The sequence below is a fragment of the Chrysemys picta genome, chromosome 1, assembly GCF_011386835.1.
Source record: "Chrysemys picta bellii isolate R12L10 chromosome 1, ASM1138683v2, whole genome shotgun sequence".
In the NCBI taxonomy this organism is placed as follows: Eukaryota; Metazoa; Chordata; order Testudines; family Emydidae; genus Chrysemys; species Chrysemys picta.
Genome location: NC_088791.1, coordinates 105,290,390 through 105,314,506, shown reverse-complemented (window position 1 = coordinate 105,314,506; position 24,117 = coordinate 105,290,390). Strand labels below are relative to the sequence as shown.

General features: G+C 45.3%; 1 protein-coding gene across 2 annotated transcripts in view; it reads right to left on the bottom strand.

Annotated features, from left to right (window-relative positions):
• CREB3L2 (cAMP responsive element binding protein 3 like 2) overlaps positions 1–24,117 on the bottom strand; it is a 114,145-nt gene that overhangs the window by 41,656 nt on the left and 48,372 nt on the right. For both annotated transcript variants that reach the window (XM_005296356.4, XM_042851904.2), the window contains exon 2: positions 5,282–5,498. In XM_005296356.4, coding sequence (XP_005296413.1) covers positions 5,282–5,498 — 217 coding nt within the window. The remainder of the gene's footprint in view (positions 1–5,281; positions 5,499–24,117) is intronic.

Below are 24,117 nucleotides of genomic sequence, written 5' to 3'. Positions count from 1 at the left end.
ACTAACAGGCTGGTGTGTGCTCTGTCTCCTTGGCAGCAGCAACCTTAGTAACTTCTGTGAGCGTCCCAGTGAGGGGACCGGACACCACAGGAAGACATCTCTGGGAAACTCTGGAACTGGGGTTCACTGATTGTTACCTGCAAAGCAAGGTTTTGACTGGCAGAGGCAGACAGGCTGGAGCGTCAGGAAGCGGATACAGTTTAGCAGCAGCAAAGCTCTCACTTGCATATAGGCTACATGGCGTATGGGCTACACGGTGGCTTACAGTTCTGGGTTCCCTGAGGAGAGGGTCACGCTGCCCCACATGAAGTCTTACAAAATAAGAGCCCCATTCTATAGGGCTGGATCCTTAATTTGTGTCAAAATCTGATCCGATTGGCCTGTACTTTTTTCTGAGCTCTCTTTTCCTCATCATTTCAGATTCCCTCCGCAAATATATGCAGAATCTTTTTATCTAGCCTGCTTCTGGCTCCCCTCCTGCAGAATTTTCTCCAGTGTTAGTAAGATCACAACTCATCTCCATGGAGTGAATGCAAATATACAGCAGTAGGTGTCAAGCCATCTGCTCAGTGGGCTAATATTTTAGAGAATGTAATTCCTTTACACATTCTTTACACTCAGCCTCTTATCTGGCCTCATCTCTTGATTTCCCCCCCCCCCCCCCCGATTTCAAGTACCCAGGGCCTCTCCTGGAAAATGCAAGATTGTTTCATAACACCTATTATGGAATTTGTCGATCCTAGTCAGAGGGGAAAGTAAGCTGTTATGGTGTACTGGTAAGGAAGTGGCTGCCGGTCCACAGCTGACTGTACCGGCAGGGCCACTGATGGGGCGGAAGGGGGAAGGGCAAAAGAGGCAGCTACCTCAGGGCCCGGCGATTTAAAACGGCCTGGGGCTCCCGGCCGTGACTGCCGCTACCGCACCAGTGGCTGGAGCCCCAGGCCCTTTAAATCACGGCTAGAGCTCCGGGCGGCACGGGCTGGGCAGTGCTCACGGCTGACTAGGGGAGTCTGGCCCCAACCCCACACCTTCTGCCCAAAGCCCCTGCCCTTCTGGGGGGGCCCAGAGCCGGCCCCCTCCACACCTTGCCCAGGACCCCGGCCGCCCTGCGTATAGGTAAGCCAGTTAAGTTGCTTTCACCCCGATCCTAGTCCTGTTATCGGTTAGTCATATGCAGATGCTCTGTTAGTATTTGTCCCATTATTCCCCCAAGGACTGAAGTTAAAATTGGACAGGAATTATCAGTGCTTGTGCTCCACCTGCACCTCACTTCATTGAAGATAAGTGAGGAATTCAGTTCTTAACCTTGTTCTGTTTTACCCACAGTACTTCCGCAGTTCTCTGGATTTTTCCCCCCCTCCACAAGTCATCAGGACAATTAGTTCAACACTTAGTCAATGTATTTAACACCCCCGAGTGTTACATCTTGCAGCCATAAACGCAGTAAATTTTCCCCCAAGTATTCTCCAATCTGTTTTTGTTTCAACAGCGACTATAGGGCTATGCTAGTGACTCCACTCCAGAGTTATGATCTTAACAGCTCTTATGGGAATGTTCTATATAATTTAACAGATGAAAAGCTTTCTAATTTTCTATTTTTAAACCCATCTATTGAATTATATAGTAAGAATATCATTCTCTATTAAAGTCTATAGATTTTTAACAAACATTTTGAGCCCTATTTAACTCCTGATGTTTCACCCCTATTGAATTTCATTGGACTTGTCCATAAAGGTAGCTAACAAAGCCCAGATCACTTCCTTCATTATAACTTCTTCAAAAAGATGCTAACTGAAATTTCTGGTTCTCTGTGCTTGCATGTTCTCTGGCCATAAGAGAAATTTTCCCACATAAATAGCGTGAAGATAATCAGACAAGGCAGCCTGGAAACATGAGTGATATTGGAGCTTGTTGGTAAGTAACATTTTCTGGATCATTTCACAAACTCTTTCACCTAGAAACTTCATTGGTTTCATTCAGTTGTCCTCAATGAGGGCCAGTGCCTTTGAGTGATTTTAGGAAGTGTGGTTGGATTACTTTAGAGTTAAGTACCACAAAACTAGAATCTTTGGAAACTCAGATTTTTGGTGATCGTTATGAACGGCTTAGACTGCTAATCCTATAGACCTAAGCACTAGTCTCCCCCGTTTTTTTTTTTTTTTAAATGCAGCTTATGATTGTACTGCTTTTCATTGCAAAAATAGCCTTGAAATGTAAACCAGTTATTATGAGTAAAAGTCTGTCAAGGCTTTTATTCTTAATAGTGAGTTATTCACAGTCCTATCCTATCCCCCTCCCAGCCACTGGCTGTCAGAGCTTTATCTTACCTGCTGGCATCTTCACATAAATATGCTTTCCCCCCTAGAACTGGCAAGCTCGGGCTGAATCTCCTCCCTCCCTTCCTACCCCCATGTTTCCCTCATATCCCTGCTCTGCAAGTCAGTGCCTATGCCAGCAACTCTGCTATGAAAAGCTGCTAATGCTCACCATTCCTTGATCCACAGCCTTTCCCCTATGTCCATGCACCCGATAAGAGTTGTACCTATCTACAATTGTCTGAGCAGCTTCACAAGGTTTCTATTACTGCTTCAGTTGTCCACAACTCTTTCCCCCTATTTTTCCCCTTAGGAGCCTAATTTCTAAAAGTAATTCAGTATCTCAACCGTTTTAGAATCATTGGGTCAGATCCTCAGCTGTCAGACCTTTGCCCATGTCCACCAGCTGAGAATTTGGTCCGTTGATTACATCTCCTTCCTTGTTTATTAGTGAGCCTTCTTCCTCTCTAGGGTTTTTTCCCCCCTCCATATATTTACAGAAGTCCTTCTTACTCACATCAACCTCATTCCAGCATTAACCCATTCTGCTTTTTTGCTACCTCATCTTTTTCCTGCAAGCCTTAGCTAACTAACATTTTGGTTTATTTTTCTTCCCCTCTCCTTCATTTCCCAGAGAGGTTCTTTTCTAGTCTTATATCTACAATTACCCCATAGAGAAATGACACTGGATGCTTCTTGTCTCACTTACCCACCCCCATCTCATTTCCAGTGAATGGCAGCAGTATGTTGAACTTTAATTGCAGTGACCTAGATTTTCAGACTTGGGCATCTGAAGTTAAATTCCTAAATACATACATTATAGGGCTGTTGATTAATCACAGTTAACTCACACGATTAACTAAAAAAAATTGATTAAAAAAATTATTGCGTTTAATCGCACTGTTAAACAATAGAATACCAATTGAAATTTTTAAATATTTTTGGATGTTTTCTGCATTTTCAAATATATTGATTTCTATTACAACACAGAATGCAAAGTGTACAGTGCTCACTTAATATTTTTATTACAAATATTTGCAATGTAAAAATGATAAATAGTATTTCAGTTCACCGCATACAAGTACTGTAGCGCAATCTCTTTATCGTGAAAGTGCAACTTACAAATGTAGATTTTTTTTGTTACATAACTTCACTCAAACAATACAATGTAAAACTTTAGAACCTATAAGTCCACTCAGTACTACTACTTTTTCAGCCAAGCACTAAGACAAAAAAGTTTGTTTACATTTACGGGAGATAATGCTGCCTGCTGCTTCTTTACATCACCTGAAAGTGAGAACAGGCGTTCGCTTGGCACTTTTGTAGCCGGCGTTGCAATGTATATATGTGCCAGATATGCTAAACATTCGTATGCCCCTTCATGCTTTGGCCACCATTCCAGAGGACATGCTTCCATGCTGATGATGCTCATTAAAAAAAAAAAAAAGTGTTAATCAAATTTGTGACTGAACTCCTTGGGGGAGAATTGTATGTCTCTTGTTCTGTTTTACCCACATTTCATCTTATAGCAGTCTCAGACGATCACCCAGCTCATGTTTGTTTTAAGAACACTTTCACAGCAGATTTGACAAAATGCAAAGAAGATACCAATGTGAGCTACAGCATTCGACTCAAGGTTTAAGAATCTGAAGTGCCATCCAAAATCTGAGAGGGACAAGGTGTGGAGCATGCTTTCAGAAGTCTTAAAAGAGCAACACTCTGATGCGGAAACTACAGAACCTAAACCTCCAAAAAAGAAAATCAACCTTCTGCTGGTGGCACCTGACTCAGATGAAGAAAATGAACATGCGTCGGTCCGCTCTGCTTTAGATGGTTATTGAGTGGAACCGGTCATCAGCATGGACACACGTCCCCTGGAATGCTGGTTGAAGTATGAAGGGACATATGAACTTTAGCCGCATCTGGCATGTAAATATCTTGTGACACCAGCTACAACCGTGCCATGTAAACGCCTGTTCTCACTTTCAGGTGGCATTGTAAACAAGAAGCTGGCAGCATTATCTCCTGCAAATTGTAACCAAACTTGTTTGTCTGAGCGATTGGCTGAACAAGAAGTAGGACTGAGTGGACTTACAGGCTCTAAAGTTTTATATATTTTTTATTTTTGAATGCAGTTATTTTTTAATACATAATTCTACATTTGTAAGTTCAACTTTCAAGATAAAGAGATTGCACTACAGTACTTGTATTCAGTGAATTGAAAAATACTATTTCTTTTGTTTTTTACTGTGCAAATATTAGTAAACAACAATAAATATAAAGTAAGCACTGTACACTTTGTATTCTGTGTTGTAATTGAAATCAATATATTTGAAAATATAGAAAGCATCCAAAAATATTTAAATAAATTGTATTCTATTATTGTTTAACAGTGCAATTGCACGATTAATTGCAATTAATTTTTTTAATCACTTGACAGACCTAATAAATTAGGCACCAAAATAGGTGGTTATTTCTTCAATGCTATTGAGGATTGAAGAGCTCCAACTGCTAAGCACTGGATTTAAAAGTCTTGCATTAAGCAGCTTAATTTGAAGACTTTTGGATGGTGTGGTTTATGATTCCCTAACTTTCTTCTATGCTCATAAGAAAGAGCTCACCTGTAGCCTACTTTCCTCAAATTTCATTCCCCTTTGATAAGCCCATGTTGTAATATGCTGAATTCCAGTAGCTCATGATCAGTAGTTTCAGCTGAGTGGAATTTCTCTGCCTGGTGACAATCTTAGTTTATGCTGTCTGCAGATTTATAATCAAATTAAAAACATACGCTTCTTCCAATTTATTTTTAGTCATAATTCACTCTCATGCATGCTCACATTTTACTTTACTAAAAGTATTACCATCCTAGACTTGTGCAGCTAGGATATTGCGCCATTCACAAGTAATGCACACGACAGCGATTTTTTCCACACAGGTCAGCATCAACTCATCCACATCACCATTACCTTCATTGAAGTTGTCGTCAGTCGAAACGTGGGTCAGTGGGGACTGGGGGCGAGAGTCGCCGCACAGGGAGTAGCTGTGTTCTGCCTGGATGAGGGGAGCTGGGGATGCTGGGGACAGCTCCACTTCCATCATCTCATTTTTCTCAGACATGAAGGGGTCATTCAAGAGCTGGCCTAGGACATCCTGTGAAAACTCATCCAGGAACTCCGTGAAGTGCTGGGAAGACAGAGAGTGAAGAACTCTTATCTAACGGGTGTCTCTAGCCAACAACAGAGATGCACTGACCAAAATAATTGCAGTATCTGCACCACGTGTCTGTGCCAGTTCGGAATGGAACCCAGCAGTCCTGCCTCCCAATCCCAGCTTTAACCACTACTCCACATTGAAGATAGAACAAAAAGGTTCTCATGTATGTACGTTAATTTAGCTATGCTGTCTCATCAGCAGCAAACTGTTACAGACAATTATAGTTTTCCTTATTTATGGATTGCTCATGAAGTGAGCAGACTATATACATGAAAACAGATTCTTAGTTAGTGGACGATGGCAGAGATCGTACCAATGTGTACCAGTGAAGGAGCAGGCCCTTTAAAATGCCTAGTTGCTGTGGTGATTGGCTCCCTATAAAAGTCTAAGAAACAGGTAAAAGCCCATGTTGCTGAAAGCAGAAAATAAGATCAGTTGCCATGTTCTGAAGCCAACCCCTTTGTTCCCAGGATGCAATTTTGGAGTGTGTTGCATTAATGAAAAAGCATATTTCATCCAGTCATGCAGGGAAACATCCTTAAGGATTTATATTCAAAACACATCCTTCGACTGTATATGTAATCTGTCCCATGGGGTTTACATGCTCATTGAGCCACAGAGAAAGGATGGAGGGGGAAACTGGTGATCAGATCCATAGTATTTAGTGAACCAATCAATCTTTAAGCCCAATGTGCCTATTCCAGTGGTGTGGAACATTCTCTTCATCTTACCCTAGCGTAGAGAAAGGATCAAAACCCTGAACTGTGTTTGTTCTGGTACAAACTGCTAGTACATTTGGTTTAAAGAATTACATTCAGCCTGAATAGCTGCATGTTGATTATTTTTGACCGGAGGCTAATGTTAAAGTTCAGGTTCTCAACTCTGCAGTAACAGGCATTCTGACTACCAACATTAATAAGTCCTTCCCTGGTGCACTGCAAAGGTTACATTTAAGATGCATGACACTTTTTTGTCTATTATTAGAGATGGGCCTGAATCAAACCACCTGATCTGATTAATATCCAAACTCCGGGGTAGTTTCAGTCAAGATGCAAACTTTGCAGCGGTTATTATATTTCCTTCGAGGGGCAGGAGGCTTAGTGTGTGTGTTCATATTTAGTAATTGCATTTCAGGAAACAATTCCAGACAGCGGCATGGCATACACAGACAGAGTATGATAGTTTCCATTAGTCACACACACACACAGGGGGTTCTCTTTTCATACTCCAAAAAGTAAGCAGAAGATAGAAATGTAACTTCTTGCAAGCAATCAGGCATCCTGCATTAACAGCTAATAAATACAGGAATCTTTAATGAATTGGGCTATAATATCTTGAAAGTGGAAATTAAGTCCCTGGTTTATTTGCTCTGTTTTTGCAGGCAGTGCTGATTTTGGCGCTTATTCTCTCTCCTGCACAAGGAAACACAGATTCAAGATTTGGCTCCCTTGAGCATAAATTAAGAGTTTAACTAGTCAGTGATGTGTAGTCAAGTAATGGAAATGGTGCAGCTACACTCACATACCCCCTCATTTTATAGCTCCAGGACAGCTTGCAACCTAAAAGCCTTGTACTGCAAAGTGCTGACTTGTCTTGAATCCCATTAAAGTCACTGGAAATTTGGAGTGCACAGAACCTTCCGGGGGAGCAACTTGCAGGACTGGGCCTTACCTCAGCATTAACAGACTCCTGTCAACTGTACTGGCCACTGGAGACAAGAAAAGGTTTTTATTAGACTAAAGGGTAGTTTAAAAAAAAAAAAAAAAGAAGGAGGAATTAGGTCATTGACTAGTAATGATGCTGGCTAGTGACAAGGCTGTTAAAAAGGGACAAATACATGTATACTCTTATCTTTAAGTGCCCTGAATGATAACACTACTAAACAAACTCCAGGACTAGTACTGGTTGACCCAAAAAGAGTGTCATGACCACTTCAAACCATTGTTTACATGAATTTCTAGAGCCAAGGACTCACTAGTGCATCACTTCCCATGCGCCTCTAAATATTTGCAATAGTAGGCATGCATTGTAATTCTCCACTGTTGGATACGCAGGCTAGAAAAATAGGCCTTTATTTGCCTATCCTATCGCCGTCAAAATCAAAAACACCGTTATTGACAGGACAAGGTATTTAACTATTGTCAAACTGTAATCAAGGAGAGAAAGTCATGCTCGAACAAGTGCAAGACACAAGCATGGCCAATCCTACGAGAGGCAGTACTGTTCTAAAGATGGATTTTCCACAGTGCATACTGCTCCCTTTCCTCCATGCCCATGGAACGCATCAGTCATTTCTTTTCAGTTTTATAGGGCAGGCTCGGAACATTTCTCTCTCTAAAATACTTGCGTGTGCTTATTGTGATTCTTTAGTCATGAAGATACAAAACAAGCATCCCAATCACCATCTCCCATTTCTGACCCCATATCATCTATTAATTATTAATTATTATTATTAAAGAAAATGACTAAAACTTTCCATCCCAAAGGATCCTAAAATGTGATTTGCTACCTTAAACGAACATGCCAGGAATCATTTAATCCAGAGGTTCTCAACCTTTTTCCTTCTGAGCCCCGCCCGGTATAAAAATTCCATGGCCCACCCGTGCCACAACTTTTTCAGTAGATTAAAAGCCGGCATTAGGGAGTAGCAAGCAGAGCAATTGCCCAGGGCCACACCACAGGGAGCCCTGTGTAAAGGGACTGTTGGCCCCTTACTAAAACTCAGTGCGTGGGGGGGTTTTTTTGTTTGGCTTACTCCCCAGTACCAAAAGGAAAGAGGAAGGATCGATAGGAAATCAGGACCCTGAGACGGACAGTCCCCAGGGCAGGGGTTCTCACAACAAATTTTTTGGTGGCCTCAAAGTGCAGCCACCAACTCTTGCTGGTGGCTGTGCTGACAATTGTTCCTAAAATACTTAACTTTACGGGGAAAATTATATATATATATATATACATACATACATACATACACACACACACACACACACACACCTCATTGTAATTTATTGAATATTTTTGCAGACTCAATAATAAACATCATGTACAGTTGTGTCTTTACAGGACCTAGACAGAATAGAAACACAAATAAGGTGTTCTGCAGGTTCTTGTCTTTTTTGTTGTTGCTCCTTTTCCTTTTCTTTGGTTGCCCCCCTTTAAAAAAAAAAAAAAAAAAAAAAAGACTTGCTAGCTCAAAGGTGGACAAACTACAGCCCGCGGGACCCTCCTGCCCAGCCCCTGACCTCCTGGCCCGGAAGGCTCGCCTCCGGCCCCTCTCCTGCTGTTTCCCCTCCCCCGCAGCCTCAGCTCACTGCGCCACCAGCGCAATGCTCTAGGCGGTGCAGCTGTAGCGCCACCAGCCACCGGTGCTCCAGGCAGCGTGGTAAGAGGGCGGGGAGTTCGGGGTGGTGGTCAGGGGGCGGGGGTGTGGATAGGGGTTGGGGTGGTCAGAGGGCAGGGAACAGGGGGGTTGAATGGGGGCAGTCAGGAAGGAGAGAGGGGGTTTAGATGGGGTGGCAGGGGGCAGTCAAGGGCAGCAGTTCCAGGGGGCGGTCAAGGGACGGATAAGGGGTGGTTGGATGGGGTAGGAGTCCTAGGGGGGCAGTCAGGAATGAGAGGAGGGGTTGGATTGGGCGATGGAGGGCAGGCAGGGCTTCCGGGGGCAGTCGGGACAGGGAGAGGTGGATGGGGCAGGGGTCCCGGGGGGGCCCCCCCCCATCAGGGAACAGGGGGGTTGGATGGGGCAGGAGTCCTGGGGGGGGGCATCAGGGGACGAGAAGCGGGGGGGGGGGGGGTCGGATAGGGAGTGGGGGCCAGGCCACGACTGGCGGCTGGGGAGGCACAGCCTCCCCTAATTGGCCCTCCATACAATTTCAGAAACCTGATGTGGCCCTCCGGCCAAAAAGTTTGCCTGCCCCTGTGCTAGCTAGTAAATCTGCTGCTGTGAAAGTGGTATTAAAAAAACATACAAATATCACGTTTCACAGCAGCAGACTTACTCAGTCCTGGCAAGCCTGAGGACAAATTAAGCCTTGGATAGGGAGGTCAGGAAGTGGGAGACAGGAGGGAATGCATGATAGGCCAGCAGAGGCAGCGGGGGTCACGGGCAATGGAGGCTTGGAGCCCCATGGCAGAGCCTGCTGCCCGCCACCCCAAGGCTGGAGCCCAATCCTACATCCTCAGGAAGGTGGGGAACTCACTAGCAGCCTCCTCCTCCAGCATTTGTGTCTCCAGAGGGGGGGCAGAGTCCAACCAATGCTAGTGGCCCTCAAGGAGGGACCACTGCTTTGCCCCTCTCCCCCCAGCCCAGGAGGCTGTGGCTACAAGCATTTGAGAAACACTGCCCCAGGGGCAATACGGAGAGCCAATGCTCCAGGTCAGCCTGATTGACAGGGCGGGCAGGCTAATGAAGAAGGCAAGAGGCCAGAGGGGTCCGTGGAGCTGCCAGAGACAGAGTGGGGATGACTTGTGATACCAAACCCATGGAAAATAAGCAGAAATTGGGCTTGTTTTAGACTTAGTTGGCTTGTGCATTGCAGGCTGGCTAGTACAGTATTTGGACTTGTTAGGGCTTTTAAAGTAGCTGGTGGCTTGTAGCTTTTTTTGGAAGGGGGGGCGGCTTGCCCCTGGCCCAGCTAATCAGAAAGCTTGAATGATGATTGGCAATTAGCGCCAGCTGCTATGTCACCTGCGGGCAGGGCACCGGGGGTAGCCGGGCTGGTAACAGAGTGGAGGGAGCAGAGCTTGGTGGGGTAGAACCGGGCATGGGACTTCAGGGAGTGGAGGAACTGGGCTGTGGAGGAGCTAAGCTGGGGGGTGGCAGAACCGGGCACAGGACCGCTGGAGGACAGAACTGGGCTGGGGGGAGGGGGGGAGGACTGGAGTCTGGCTGGGGGGCAGCAGAGGTGGGCAGGGACAGTGGGAAATTGGCAGAGGGATGGGGATTAGCTGGAACACAATGCCCATGAATTTGGTTCAGGGAGATTAAATGACTTGCCTAAGGAAATCCAATGAATCAGTGGCACAGAGAGAGATAGAACCCAGTGTGCTGCTCTAACCTTTAGACAACATTAAGTGTTCCCTAAATTTAGGCATAAAGGGCCATATTTTTAAAGGAACCTCAGTTTGGCCTCCTTATCAGATCGTTTGATTATGAAACAATTATGTGTGCAGAATTATGCGCCACAGATATAGAGTGTGACACTCTATACCTTGGGGGAACATCCCGAAACCCCCATATTCCTAATTTTTATATAATCGTGATCTTACATATAAAGTGTGCCTTGTGAGGTATCAGGGGAAGGGTTATGATCTGCTGGAAGTCAGTCATTTCTCTATCCATCTATGTATATCATTAATGTATAGGAAGTTATGAGAATTTTGTCCAGATATTAGCTCCCCAGACACAACAGCAAGGAAAGTAACCAACACCCAGGCAGGGTGTCAAACAAGTTAACAACCCATCAACCACCATTGTCCAGCAAGGGAGCTACATTCACCAGCAACTAGCAAGGCATTGTGAGAGAGCGCCCAGGCTGGAAGTGTTCAGGGGGACACAGTGTTCCCACAGTCCGAGACTGCACCCTGGGGATCCCGTCACACAGAGTGTTGGGGTTCTTTCAGGGATTGGCTTGTTTTGGCCTGGTTTTGAAATGGGATTAGCCTGTGTTTTTGACTTATTGTGAAAGCAGGTTGCTTTATTTACAGCATGAAAAGCTGGCAACGAAGTGAGGGCTGTGCCAGACAGAGAGAACCTGAGAAGCAGCCCAGGGAGCAGGTCAGTACTGGGAGCAGAGCTGCAGCAACCAGAGCCATGAGAGGGGCCAGAAAACCAGCCCAGGGAGCTGGAGGCAGAGCAGCAGCTGGAGCAGTCCAGACCCTGGGTGCGGTGAGCAGCTGGGGAGAGTGAGGGGGACTCTGGGCAGCGGGCCCAGCACAGGGAGACACCCCCAGCCAAGAGGCCTTGCAGGCCAGACTGTGGGGGGAATCGTAATCCTGACAGGGTTGAAAACTGATTTAATCCACCTCTGAAATGCAGCCACCATGCAAGTAACAGTCCAAGGTAACACTTTAGGACAGAAGGCAGAAAAGGTTCAGATCACACAATTCAGAGTCCAAATACAGACAATTGGAGATAGCTGGGTCTCTTCTCATTCAGTCTGAACCAGCACAAAAGCGTTCTCACTCAAACTACTGATACTTTTGGTCCATTTTAAATCACTGCCACTGGAACACTTGTTAAAGAGCAACTTGAATTATTTTTAAAGGAAACTGAAGTCCTCACTCAACACTGTTGCATTCCTACAGAATCAAAAAACAAAGGCATTTCAGCAACAATTATGGGGGAGAGACTTTCAAAAGGCACAAAGGGTGATTAGGCGGCCAACTTCCATGGACTTCCACTTAACTGCACTTTGGGCTTTTGAAAGCCTCCCCCTTATAATGCCTGTATGAAATGAATTCATGGGGTCCATCCAGTTTAGGGTGACCAGATGTCCCAATTTTATAGGGCCAGTCCCAATATTCAGGGCTTTTTCTTATATAGGCACCTATTACCTCCTCACCCCCATCCTGATTTTTCACACTTGCTATCCGGTCACCCTAGTACAGTTACAAGTGGAAAGTGCATCAGAAAAACAACCACCACTACGGGGACGCTAGTGACAGTGTCAATAGGGAGGTCAAAGACAGAATAAGTACACAAACTCTCACGCCTGGATTGAGGCCCAATAGGGGGCAGCATGGAGAATCTTACATTTCCAAAGCCTAAATATACCTCAGTATTGATAAAGAGCGAACTTCTGTATTTAGGCCTTTCAGTCTGGCATCTCTCACCAGAACAGAGTTCTTCTTAAAAAAAATTGTACCAACAATTATTATTTTTGTAGCTCTGCAAATTAGCTCTCTTGTGATTGCCAACTTCCTTCTACACTCACACACCAGTATAAACTGCAACAGCAGTGCCAGTACCTTCTACAGATAAGTGTTGGAACAATGAGTCAACTTGTAGGATTAAACTGTCTTCCCTGCATATTAAAAGGATCTCCTTTTATATTTTTCTTGTGGATTTTTGTTCTCTTTTCACCTTGATAAAAGTCGCTGAATGAGAACTATCTTTAAAAAAAAAAAACACATAGTAAAGGATGCTTACAATTTTCAAATGTATGAAGAGGGAGAATTTTCACTGCTGCTGTTCTAAAACTGTTCAGGACATTTGCTTTGATCTATTCTTGCCTATGTCCCCCGTGGTTGCTGGGAGCACAGAACTCCTAAAGACATCACCTGCGGTAAGCAAACAGAAGAGGAATCCCAGATCCAGGAACACATGGAACTTTAGATAGACCTTTGTCACAGAGTCTGGTCTATGCCCCAGCCTATAACCAAGCTCCTGGGAGTGACACCTCAGTGTGCTGGGCCCCAAGGACCCATACAGTTCTGCAGGGGCAAGCCCATGGCCTCCACAATTCCTGAACTGGACCTCCGGCACCAGCAATTCCTGTCTGTTTCCGAGGCTCCCTGTAGAGAATCCAGCCAAGCCAGATGCCTGCAGGAGGCTTGTACTATACCCCTTCAGGGCACAATGTTCTCATTGAGCATTTATAATGACACAGGCAGCTTTTTCAGAACAAGGCAACAATTTATTAGTCACCTGGCCTAAAGAATCTGAAATTCCTTAGCTGGCACAGAGAGGCAGAAGTTAAACCAGTGCCCTGATGAGCCAGCCAAGCTGTGATGGACTCCATCTCTGACTCCCTCTCTTGCCTTTTTGTCCACCCAGGTGAGAGCTCCCAAGTCCCTCCCAAGGGCAGCCTTTCTCCCAATCACCTGACACCATTTCCCCTTTGTTCTCCAGCTCAGTGTACATGTCCTGCCTGCTGGGGTTTCCTGATGTTAGGTATGGATTGTTCAGTTACCGGGGCATCTCTGTCTTGCTGGACCCTCTGTTGATTTGGGTCAGTTTCAACTTGTTCTTCAATGGCCCAGACAGTTAAGAGATAGAGGGGTGTGTGTCTGTGTCTTTTGCTCTGCCCTGAGAGCAGACTTAAATCCTCTCCCCCCCCCGCCCCCCACGCACTGGGTAGCTGCCATGCAAGTTATAGGAGGAAACTGAGGCACACATAGGCATCATAACAATATTGCAAAAAAACACTCCCACTTTGTCATAACCTTAGAAAGTAGAATTTGGCTATGGACCAACTGGGGCCTGAGGCTGCAGCTCTCCATAGCATCTACCTGTTTTTTGTCAGACCAAGCTCCTTTGCTAGAGATCTCCCTAGGCATAAGGTCTTCCATGTCTAGTGCAGAGAGATTCATTTAATCAAACAGGGACACTGTTTATGTTAACTTCATGGGAACCCTCACTTCTCCACATGACATCCCAAAGCCAGGCCTGACCACCACAAGTACCCTGCAAAAGGCAGATTGAGGTGATAGGATACCAGCAGTTATAGGAAGCATCACTGTGCTCTGAAAAGACATTTGAAAGAATTCGGTGCAGGGGGAGAGGAATTGAGAGGCCACATTCACATATGTAACAATTGGAACCTCTTAAATTTTGCCCCTTCCACTGGATTCTTTAAATAAAATACACACACACACACACACACACACACTCACTCTATACATATATAACCCTGACTCTGATTTACCTAGCCTAATAAAATGCATTATTAAAAACTAAGGCTCTTACATAGCTAAACTGTATAGTTACACAGATAATATTGCCCTGTCAAAAATATTTGTTCTTTCCAACTGAACCACTCTCCTACAGCAATGAACTGGATTCACTCCAGCTGCCAGACCCAGACTGTGGGCAAGTGGCACAAGCCACTCACAACCCCATTCTCCCAGGGGTCCAGAGCAAGCCAGAAAGTAAAGTAGCATGGTTTGGGGGAGGGGGCTGAGCCAGGACATCCAGGAGAAGCATTATTTAGCACATATCCTAGATGGAGTTCAGTTGCTTCCCTGAGGGACGATGGTAGTAGGACCATTGCCTGCCCTCCCCATGAGTAAATCTGCCACACAATCAACTGCTCACGTGAGTGCAGGGACATGTTATATACACCCTGCACTCATGAGTAAAGCCCACCTTAATTCTAGAAACAGCATGTTTCTGGTCTATTATACAGAGGTGCAATGGCAGGAATCGTATCCCCTTCCAAACTGCTCAGAAGTTGGTCCCTAAATTACATTGTTAAAATCATATCTTAAGAAAATAAAACAATCACTTCTTGCCCTCCAATGGCCATTCAGGGACCTGCATAAACTGAGACTTGGCATTACTAGCAGACAGTTGCACTCATCAAAAAAAGCTACCACCACCTCTAACGTGAACAGCCGTGCCAAGGAGCCAGCAGGTATGGAGACTCAACTATCTTCTCACCTTTAGCTCCACATTGGCTGTGGAGCTGCATTAGCTGCACAAACTTTTTAAAACAGCGTGGAAGACTTATTTCCTAATATGGCAGACAATATAGCAGAGGGACAGGTCCTTGGAAGAGGTCCTTCCAGGTCAGGTTTGAAGGACATTGGTGGGACAGCATAAGGAGGCTTGCGTTGCCATGGCTCACAGATCTGCTCTGAGGATAAAGAGAGGATCTCAATTGTCCAGCCTGTCAGTCTGGCACCTTCTACCAGTGCTAAATTCAAATAAAAAAAAACAAGATAATCACCTGCCATTACATTTTACTCTATTATGAAATTTGTTATCAAGCAGTTGGCTGACTTGAAATGTCTTTCTTTGCAGGGGTGCATAAAGCACAATATGGAGTTGGCACTTGAACCTGTGTGGATGAGTTACTTAACCAGGCCTGTTAATGCAGACTTCACATCAGTACTTAGTCATTTTAACATTGAATAATAAAACTGGATGTAACAAGAAAAATCCACTAAACAACTAACATTCTGGTTGTGTCAGCAGCTGGCAAACAAATGCCAGGAAAGTCAAGAGCTGATGGATTCACATGGTAGCTCAGCATGCACATCTTCCCAACTCACTCTGTTTACACAGCTAGAAACGTTGAAGTTAATGCTGGGTAAATCTCACAATGCAGCTCTATACTGCACACACCCATACACATACTTCCCTGGCAAACACTAAAGAACAGCTATTGACTAGATGTATGGGTTAAGTTTCATCTCTGATGAAGTAATACAGGGATTCTTAAATTAGCATATTGGTTCATTGCCCTCTCCCCCACCAAAAAGGGAGGGCCCTGATTACATGCTTTTACCAGCTCCAAGAAAACAAGACCTTAGGGGCCATTTCCCCCCCACACACACACACAAACCATAATCATTCAGAGTTTAGAGAGGGTGCAGTGAAGAGGCACGCTGCTCCAGTGAGAGCTCTCTCTGGCTCTGTGTCTAACTCAGGCACAAAGTCTCCTGGAGCTCTGACCTGGGAACAACTTTGTGGGCTGCTGTGGAGGGACAGGTAGGGTCACGGCCCCTCCCCACCCACTTTGGGGAAGCTAAATGTTGCTGTCTGCACTAGACTCGAGTCCTTGCGTTAGGAGAATACATGAACCAGATTGTGCCCTCTCCCCACCCTATTGTGCAGAGACATCCCTCTGTATGGGATCATCTTCCCATGCAGGGAAATGGATGGCACTGCTGGTTCCCGGCCACCTAGAATCATATAAATCAAGAAACCCCTCTCCCACAACCAGTGAGTCTAATCTCGCTTTAAATGGGTTGTGTATATATTCTGTTACGTCCCGCCCTCTTCCTATAAAATCAGGGATTGTGAACAGATGAGTCACCCAGGCCTGAGCTCCACAGCCGTGAGTCAGTAGGCTGGAAGCCCTCCAGGAAGAACCACATCTGGATCCTACGCAGATCTCAATTTGGTTTTAGCTCTGCTAGGTTCAAACCCAGTGCCTGGATTACTCTACTGGGCAGAAAACATTTGTTCTCTTGTTGTCCCAGCTACTATTGTTTGCCCCCTATCCCTGTCCACTAGGCTAATTGGAATACACATTCTTTTCATAAGGCTGCTCTTACGATCTCAGCCTGAGAAGCCAGATTAATATTGCCTGCACTCTTCTCCAGCATGCCACTCCCGTCTCTAGTTAATACACTGCAGTCATAACTTTTTATTAAGAGTGATTTTACTGCTTGCGAAGTGTGCTGGATTGACAGCTCTGGAGACGGAGCCTTTATTAGCCTCAGAATAGGCAACAGCCATGCAAACTTCCCAACACCAACTCCAGCCAACATGACTCATCCCAGACACATAGGGCAGTTCAGCCTCCATCCCACTCGGTTAGTGGTCTCTCTACTGATAGCAGGCAGCCAGGCAAAGCGTTGCTCATTCAGACCAGTTTTTTTTAAAAAATGACCTTCAATGAGGAAGGGATAGAAGCAGCTATTCTCTTCCCAGCCATACTGTGTGAGCATGAAACCAGCAAGACATTTTTGTTCTGGGATGAGAATTTGTTGGATGAAGTCTATATGTTGTTACATCTGCAGGGAAGGGACTTGCATTTAAAGACACATGAGGATCCTCTATCTACCAAGCACTTTCAGATAACAGCTTTTAGCTAAACCCTGGATAAACAATTCAATGAGTTTTTAAAAAAGTTAAAACCTCTCACCCACAGCTTTGTGGCTCACTAATCTCCTTTTAATGGCTTGTTTGTTGCCCTAGGCAGGAAGAACAAAATGTTTTGTAGCTGCATAATTGGCGTCAGTTATTGCCACTCAATTATTCTAATATCCTCTTGTATGTATGTGGATTTTAATACTACAATAATGGTTGACAAGACGGATGTATTCAGTACTTAATTTCATGATGGCTAGGACTGGTACTGTTTCCTTTTCCTCATCCCCACAAAACTACAGTGATTTCAGCCCTTGCATGTAATACAGCATAGGGCTGGATGAAAGGCCCGGAGAAGTGCTTTGCAAACAGTGAGTGAGCTTCACATCATTCCTTTGCAGAAGGTACTAGAAGTATTATGCCCAGATCTTCAGACAAAAGATGTTGAACAGTGTAGGCAGGAAGCACTGTTTGATATTTGCTCCATCTGTAGAACTTCTGTGCTGTGGCTTGCTGTTTTGATGACTGATATGACATTTTAAAAATCATTTTTTAAAGCGTGCTTATTTCTTTCCATATTTAAGAATTAAATCTTTTCATTGTTGTTTCAATATTGAAATAGCAAATTGATTTATGGGCACTATTGTTCATCTTGAGGTTTCTGGTGGCTTTAACTTTACTCCCATCATTTATACAGAACTGTATAAATGGAACTGTAGAGTCCTATAATTCAGTTGCCTAGGTATTATAAAATAGTAAAGATTTTGATTTTAGAGCCAAACTGTTGAAGGAGAGATTTCTCAATTTATTTCACTATGACTTACCAGCCTTTGCGTTGCAATTATATTTTCTGTACTCATTTAAAAGTAAAAATACCAAGGTTAAGATTTTCAAAAATGGGCACCTAAAATTAGGCTCCTAAATCCTTATTTAAGTGCTCTGCGCTCTTCAAAAGTGAGTTATTTAAGTACCTTGAGCCAGATGTCTGTGAAACGTTGCCTGAGTAACAATATTATTATGCACAATGATCAAAACAATTGGTGTATAAAAATAAATACACACACACACACACACACACACACACACACGTCACCCTCCAAATAAATTAACAGTCACTTGATTGGGTGGTGGTGTGGTGTGGGGGGGAGTTGAGGGAAGAGACAAGAAAAGAGGAGTAGCCTAAGGCTGTGGCTACACTACAGAGCTTGCAGCGGCACTGCTGTAGTGCTGCTAGTGCAGATGCTCTAAGACAACAGGGGAGAACTCTCCTGTTGACTTAATTATTCCAGCCCCCGCAAGCAGCGGTAGCTATGTCGGCGGGAGAAGCTTTCTCGCCGACACAGTGCTGTCCACACTGGTTCTTAGGTCAGTGTAACTTACGTTTCTCAGGGGGTGGCTTATTCACACCCCTGAGCGACATATGTGCCCAAGTGGTAGTGTGTCCACAATCTAAGCTTAGGGGAAAAAAGGTGAAGCAATCCACAGGCATGACACCTCATGTTGGACATTAGCCCACAGCCTTCATCAGAGCTCAAGGATCAAATGGCTTAGGGATGATGATCTCATCAGCCATGGGTTTTATGACCTGCCCAGTGTAAACTGCTGCCCTCTCTATCAGGAAGATATCCATTATCTAGGTGCAGGGAGAAAGAACATTGACAGGACTTTGTGTTCAGCTGCTGAGATGGGCATTTCAATTTCAATATCATTCACTAAGGAGTGGGGCTGGTTTTTGGATCACTCTATTACCTATACGTAATCTTACTAGGCAGATGGAACCCCCTGCCAAAAAAACAAACAAACAACACACTCCATAATCAAGAACCCTTTTAACTTCTCAGTAAATAAGTAGCTTATAGTTTCCCTTGCTCACAACACAAAGGTTCATCTTGCTTGTGATCCAAGACAGATGCCCCATCCTCCCAGCCAGCACTAACACTGACTTCTGTCATCTTCACACGGAGCCCACTGTTTTGGTGGATACCGGCATGGGCGGCCAGTGACCCGGCCATTGGGGGAGGCTAGCCCCTGGCCCCTCCCCTTCTGCCCAAGGCCCTGCTTCTCCCCACTTCCCCCACAGGAGCCCAGAGCACCCCCACCGTGGACCCCAGCCCCAGCGCACCAGGCAGGCAGCAGGGCCCAAGCGCTGAGCACCCCCAGTCCCCGCAGCAGGCCGGCCAGCCCCAGACAGTCTGAGCCAGGGCAGAGTGCTGTGAACTGCAGGAAGAGGTCTGGAGGTGGAGGGGGCCACACCAGGCTGTTTGGGGAGACACAAGCTCCCCCAGCCTATGATACCTGCCGCCCATGCCGTCCCTCACTACCAACCACCCACCATCACCAACCCGAAACCATGGATAAGCGTTCTGAGCTTGCAACTTTGTTCAAAACTGCGTGTCCAAACTAGAGCTATTCCAAGAATTTTTAAAATAGTGGAGTGGTTGTACTACTCTACTGCAATACCTGGAACAATGCTTTAACTTGGGACTGAGTATATAACTCTCTCCCCTCATTGTGGGCAAGAAGTCATAAGCACTGCAACTTATCAATTCAGCTGGTCCTCCTAATTCCATCCCACCATAAAGTGCCCTGTGTTTGGAAATGACCCAAAAGCCTTTGGTTCCCAGAAACAGTGCTGAGCACTATGGGATAGGTACTTCAAGAATCCCAGAATGCATTGATACAGCCAAGGCTGCACAGCATGTTGTACCCTAGTGCATGAAAGAGGTTCTCTCCTAAAGATGTGATAGACAAACAATCCAATACACCCATTTCGTGAAATCAACATCCCTACAATGCTTTCTCCTTTAGAAAAGGCACACTATGTCTTAATCCACCCGGGGAAGAAACCATTAATTGAAATAGGTGTTTACTTGACCCTAGACAAAACTCTTCGTGAACTTTTACCAAATTTACAAAACTAAAAAAGGAAACATCCTTATAGTCACAGAGGCCCAAACGAGGGAATGGGGAATAAGACCAGACAAATAAATGTCCAATGAAAAGCAAGGTGGGTGAGGTAATTTATTTTATGGGACCAACTTGCGTTGGTGAGAAAGAGAAGCTTTTTGAGCCACACAGAGCTCTTCTTCAGGTCTGGAAAAGATACTCCTGAGCATCACAGCTAAATGCAAGATGGAACCGATTGTTTAGCATAAGTAGTTAGTGAATATTCTAAGGGACCATTTAAAGTACAGTGGCCCACTAACACCTCTGCAGTCATAGGACAAAAGGGGAGTTAGTGGATTACAGACTGTTCTAATAAACCATAAATCCAGTGTCTATTCAAGCCATAATTTTTAGCATCTATCAGAGTCATGAATTTAAGCTCCCAAAGCTCATCTTTTGAAAGCGTTGTTCAGGTTTCTTTTGAGGATGGGGACAGAAGTCAGACAGAGCGATCACTTTGTGAAAGTGTTCACTCACAGGTGATAGGTTGTTGGTGTCTTATTTTCCTGTGAGTGTTGATTCGAGCGTAGTGATTGTCTGGTTTCACCCACATAGTTATTGGTGCATTTAGTGCACTGGATGAAGTATACACCACATGTTGTGATAGGCATGTGTGTTGTATGGATCATTGGAGTAGTGGAGATATGTCCACAGGTTTTGCATCTGTTGTTCTGGCGCTGCTTTGAGTTGGTATGTCTTGGTCTGAGGGAGAAGGTATCCGGGTGGCCTGTTCCATGATGCGATCTACTTCTCTGGTAGAGTGTCCTGTTTGGTGAAGGCACTTTTAAGTGTGTTAAGGTGTATATCCTGGACTTCCTCCTCAGAGCGTATTCTGTGGTATCTGAGTGCCCAGCTGTAGAAAACAGATTTCTTGGTGTGTTTGGGGTGGTTACTGGATCTATGAAGATAGATGTGGCGATCAGTCAGTTTCTTATATATGGCTGTCTGTAGAGTTCCATCGTTGAAGCTGCCTGTGGTGTCTAGGAAGTTGATGCAAGTGTGGGAGTGTTCCAGAGAGTTTAATGGATGTGTGGTGGTTGATGAAGTTGTGGTGGAAATCTATGAGGGAGTTTAAGCCGTCTGTCAAGAGGAAAATATCATCTATGTTGATCATTGGTTTCATGGTGCATTTGTCCAGAAATTCTTCAAGGTGGCTCATGAAGAGGTTGACACATTGGGGAGCCATCCCAGTAGCCCTGGCTCTTCCCATGGTTTGGGCAAGTGTTTGTTGTTGAATGTAAAGTTGTAATGGGTGACGATGAAATGGAGGAGTGTGGTCACGTGTTTGGGGTGGATATCCAAGGGTTGTCCATTGTCTTGTAAATATCTGAGGCAGGCAGCTATGCCATTATTGTGAGGGATGTTGGTGTATAGGGAAATGACATTCATGGCAGTGAGGATAGTGTTCTGAGAAATCTTGTCAATAAAAGATATCGCCTCACCCACCTTGTCTCTCTAATATCCTGGGACCGACGGCTACAACCACAGGTGCCGGCTTCCTCCCTGCTTTGGGAGTGCTCAACCCCCACTCCACCCCATGTCCCGTCCCGTCCCCCCACTCCACCCCTTCCCCCACTGCAGGCTCCACCCCCATTCCACCCCTTCCCCTAAGCCCCCGCCTCTTCCCCCTGCTGTTCTGCCTCTTCTCACCCAGTTCCCCCCCCAGCACACCCCATTCCTGCTCCTCCCCTCCCCCCCCCAGCGCCTCCTGCATGTCGTGAAACAGCTGATCCGTGGTGGGTGGGAGGGGAAGGAACTAGCTGCCAGTGGGTGCTAAGCACCCACTAATTTTTTTTCCATGGGTGCTCCAGGACTGGAGCACCCACAAAGTCAGCACCTATGGCTACAACTACACTGCATATAAGGAAAAGCATGTGTACTGTTTGCCTAAGTTTTGTTTTCAGGGTCTCTCCCCCCCCCCCCATTTTTAGAGCCTGCATTCCAATTTCCTGGACTAATGGAAAGTTACAATCTCAGGAAAAATATTGCTACCTGTTTAGTCAACTTTACAGAGCAAAAGGTTAACAAGTGAAGGCTCAGGACCCAGAACAGTCATTCATTCCCAGAGTGTAAAGGGGCAGGTGGGAACCTTTGCATCACACGACAGGGCAACCACAGGTGAGAGAGACTTCTGACCACAAAGCTGCAAAGTTAGATCTTCCCTATGAAGCTTAGTGTTCCACTAGCACGTCTCCTTAGATAATACAGTGAGTGATATGACCATTTGCTCTTTTTCTGAATTTCCCCCGTTTATCCTTGCCCAGCACTGTAACAATTACAAAGGGAAATTCACTCCTGCACTGTGGCCACTTTGTACCACTGGTGCCTTGAGAAAACATGTGGGAGCAGAGTTGGCACTATGAGAGAAGAAACTAGAAGACAAAGCCGTGGAAGCAACAGCAACGGAGAAAAACACCACTGGGGGTGGGGGAGGAAAGATGAGCAGCATGCGAAGATTATGAAAGCATCTCTTCCATCCCCAAATAGATGTTTTTGCCAAGTAAGTGTCAGTGCATTATATCTTGAAATTAATACCAATTATTATGGAGTCAATCTGTAGCAACTGCATGATTAAAGCTGCAAGAACTTTTCACTCTAGCCCATCTAACTTAAAAATCACACTCTTTTTCTAGCCACAACGGAGAGTTGGGGAAAAGAAAAGACACCGAGGCCCAGGAATTTAGATTCCTGCTTCCCTAAACCAATGGAAGTCAACACGTGTCACAGTGAGGGGTCACATGGAAGATTCTGAAGAGCATATTCTAATTTGCCCTATTAAGACTGATCAAAAACAAGTACACTCCCATATATGCAGCTAGAGTTTTCTTTGTGAGGGCAGGGAAGGGGACTGGGGAGGGGAGGGGGAAGGGAGGAAGAAGGAAGAAAAGGAAAAAGCTTCCTCCCCCGCCGCCCCCCGCCACAGCTTCCCCTCCTCCATTCTCCGTACCTCCACAATTGCAACATCACACATGCTGGAGTGAAGCATACATGGAGAACTACTCCCATGTGTTTTCAACATTTTTTTAAATATTAAAAACAGCTGGTTTTAAACTCTCGGTCAGGCTTTGGCTAAGGAAGAATTTGGGGAGGGAGGTGTTGAGAGAGAAAAACTGGCAGAATCCTGTAATGGTATCTGATATTGGAGGAAGATAAGAGGAATATGAAAAAAGTGACAGTTGAGAAGAACAAAAACTGATGCCCCCTCCACCTCCCAACTCCCTTCTGCAACAAACCACATTAAGTCTATTCATTTCCTCCAGCTCACTGTAGCCCAGCCCCTGCTATTAGTCAGGCCCCTCAAGCCATCCCCACACAAAACTGGATCAAGATTGCCTCTAAGTAACAAGAGAGGCTGCCCATGTGACCAGCAACGTGTTCTGGAGAGTCCTGTACACCTCAGAGCTGGGAAACTAGCTGATTCTGCTTCTCATTCCAATTCACCAGCTTTTTTTTTTGATGTCCTTATCAGAAATCCCACGCAGGGAACACAGTTCAAGAATCAAGGTTTGAGGCCAAAGGTTGCTCATGTGTACACATAGCAACCCATACACTTCCCTTTGAATGAAGTAACTGGCAAATAAACCTGACAGCTCAAGTCAACAGCATGAGCAGGCAAATCCTCAAGGAACAATCCATTAGAAAGGGTCTGCCCTTTTTGCTTTATTTTTTAAGGACCCAACTATGCACCTGTTTGTTGGGGCTCTGTGCTATCACAGAGGCCACGTGAGTTTCATTCCAAGTCTCTCACTGCCCAGCCTGGCATTAAGGGCTGAAAATGCTGTGAAGTGTGGGGTGCTCCTAGCCCCCCCACGCCCCCTGCCACCCCGGGTAGAGTGACCAGACAGCAAGTGTGAAAAATCGGGACAGGCAGTGGGGGGTAATAGGAGCCTATATAAGAAAGACCCAAAAATCAGGACTATCCCTATAAAAATCAGGACATCTGGTCACCCTACCCCCAGGGAAGGCAAGAGCTTATAAGGTATGTCACTAAGGAGTGTTCACGATCAGCTGTTAAAAGAGCAGAGCTCCACAGGAATGCCTCTGTCATGTTCTGTTTGACTGGTGGCTCTGACTCAATAAATAGCTCAAAAGGGGCCAGAGAGG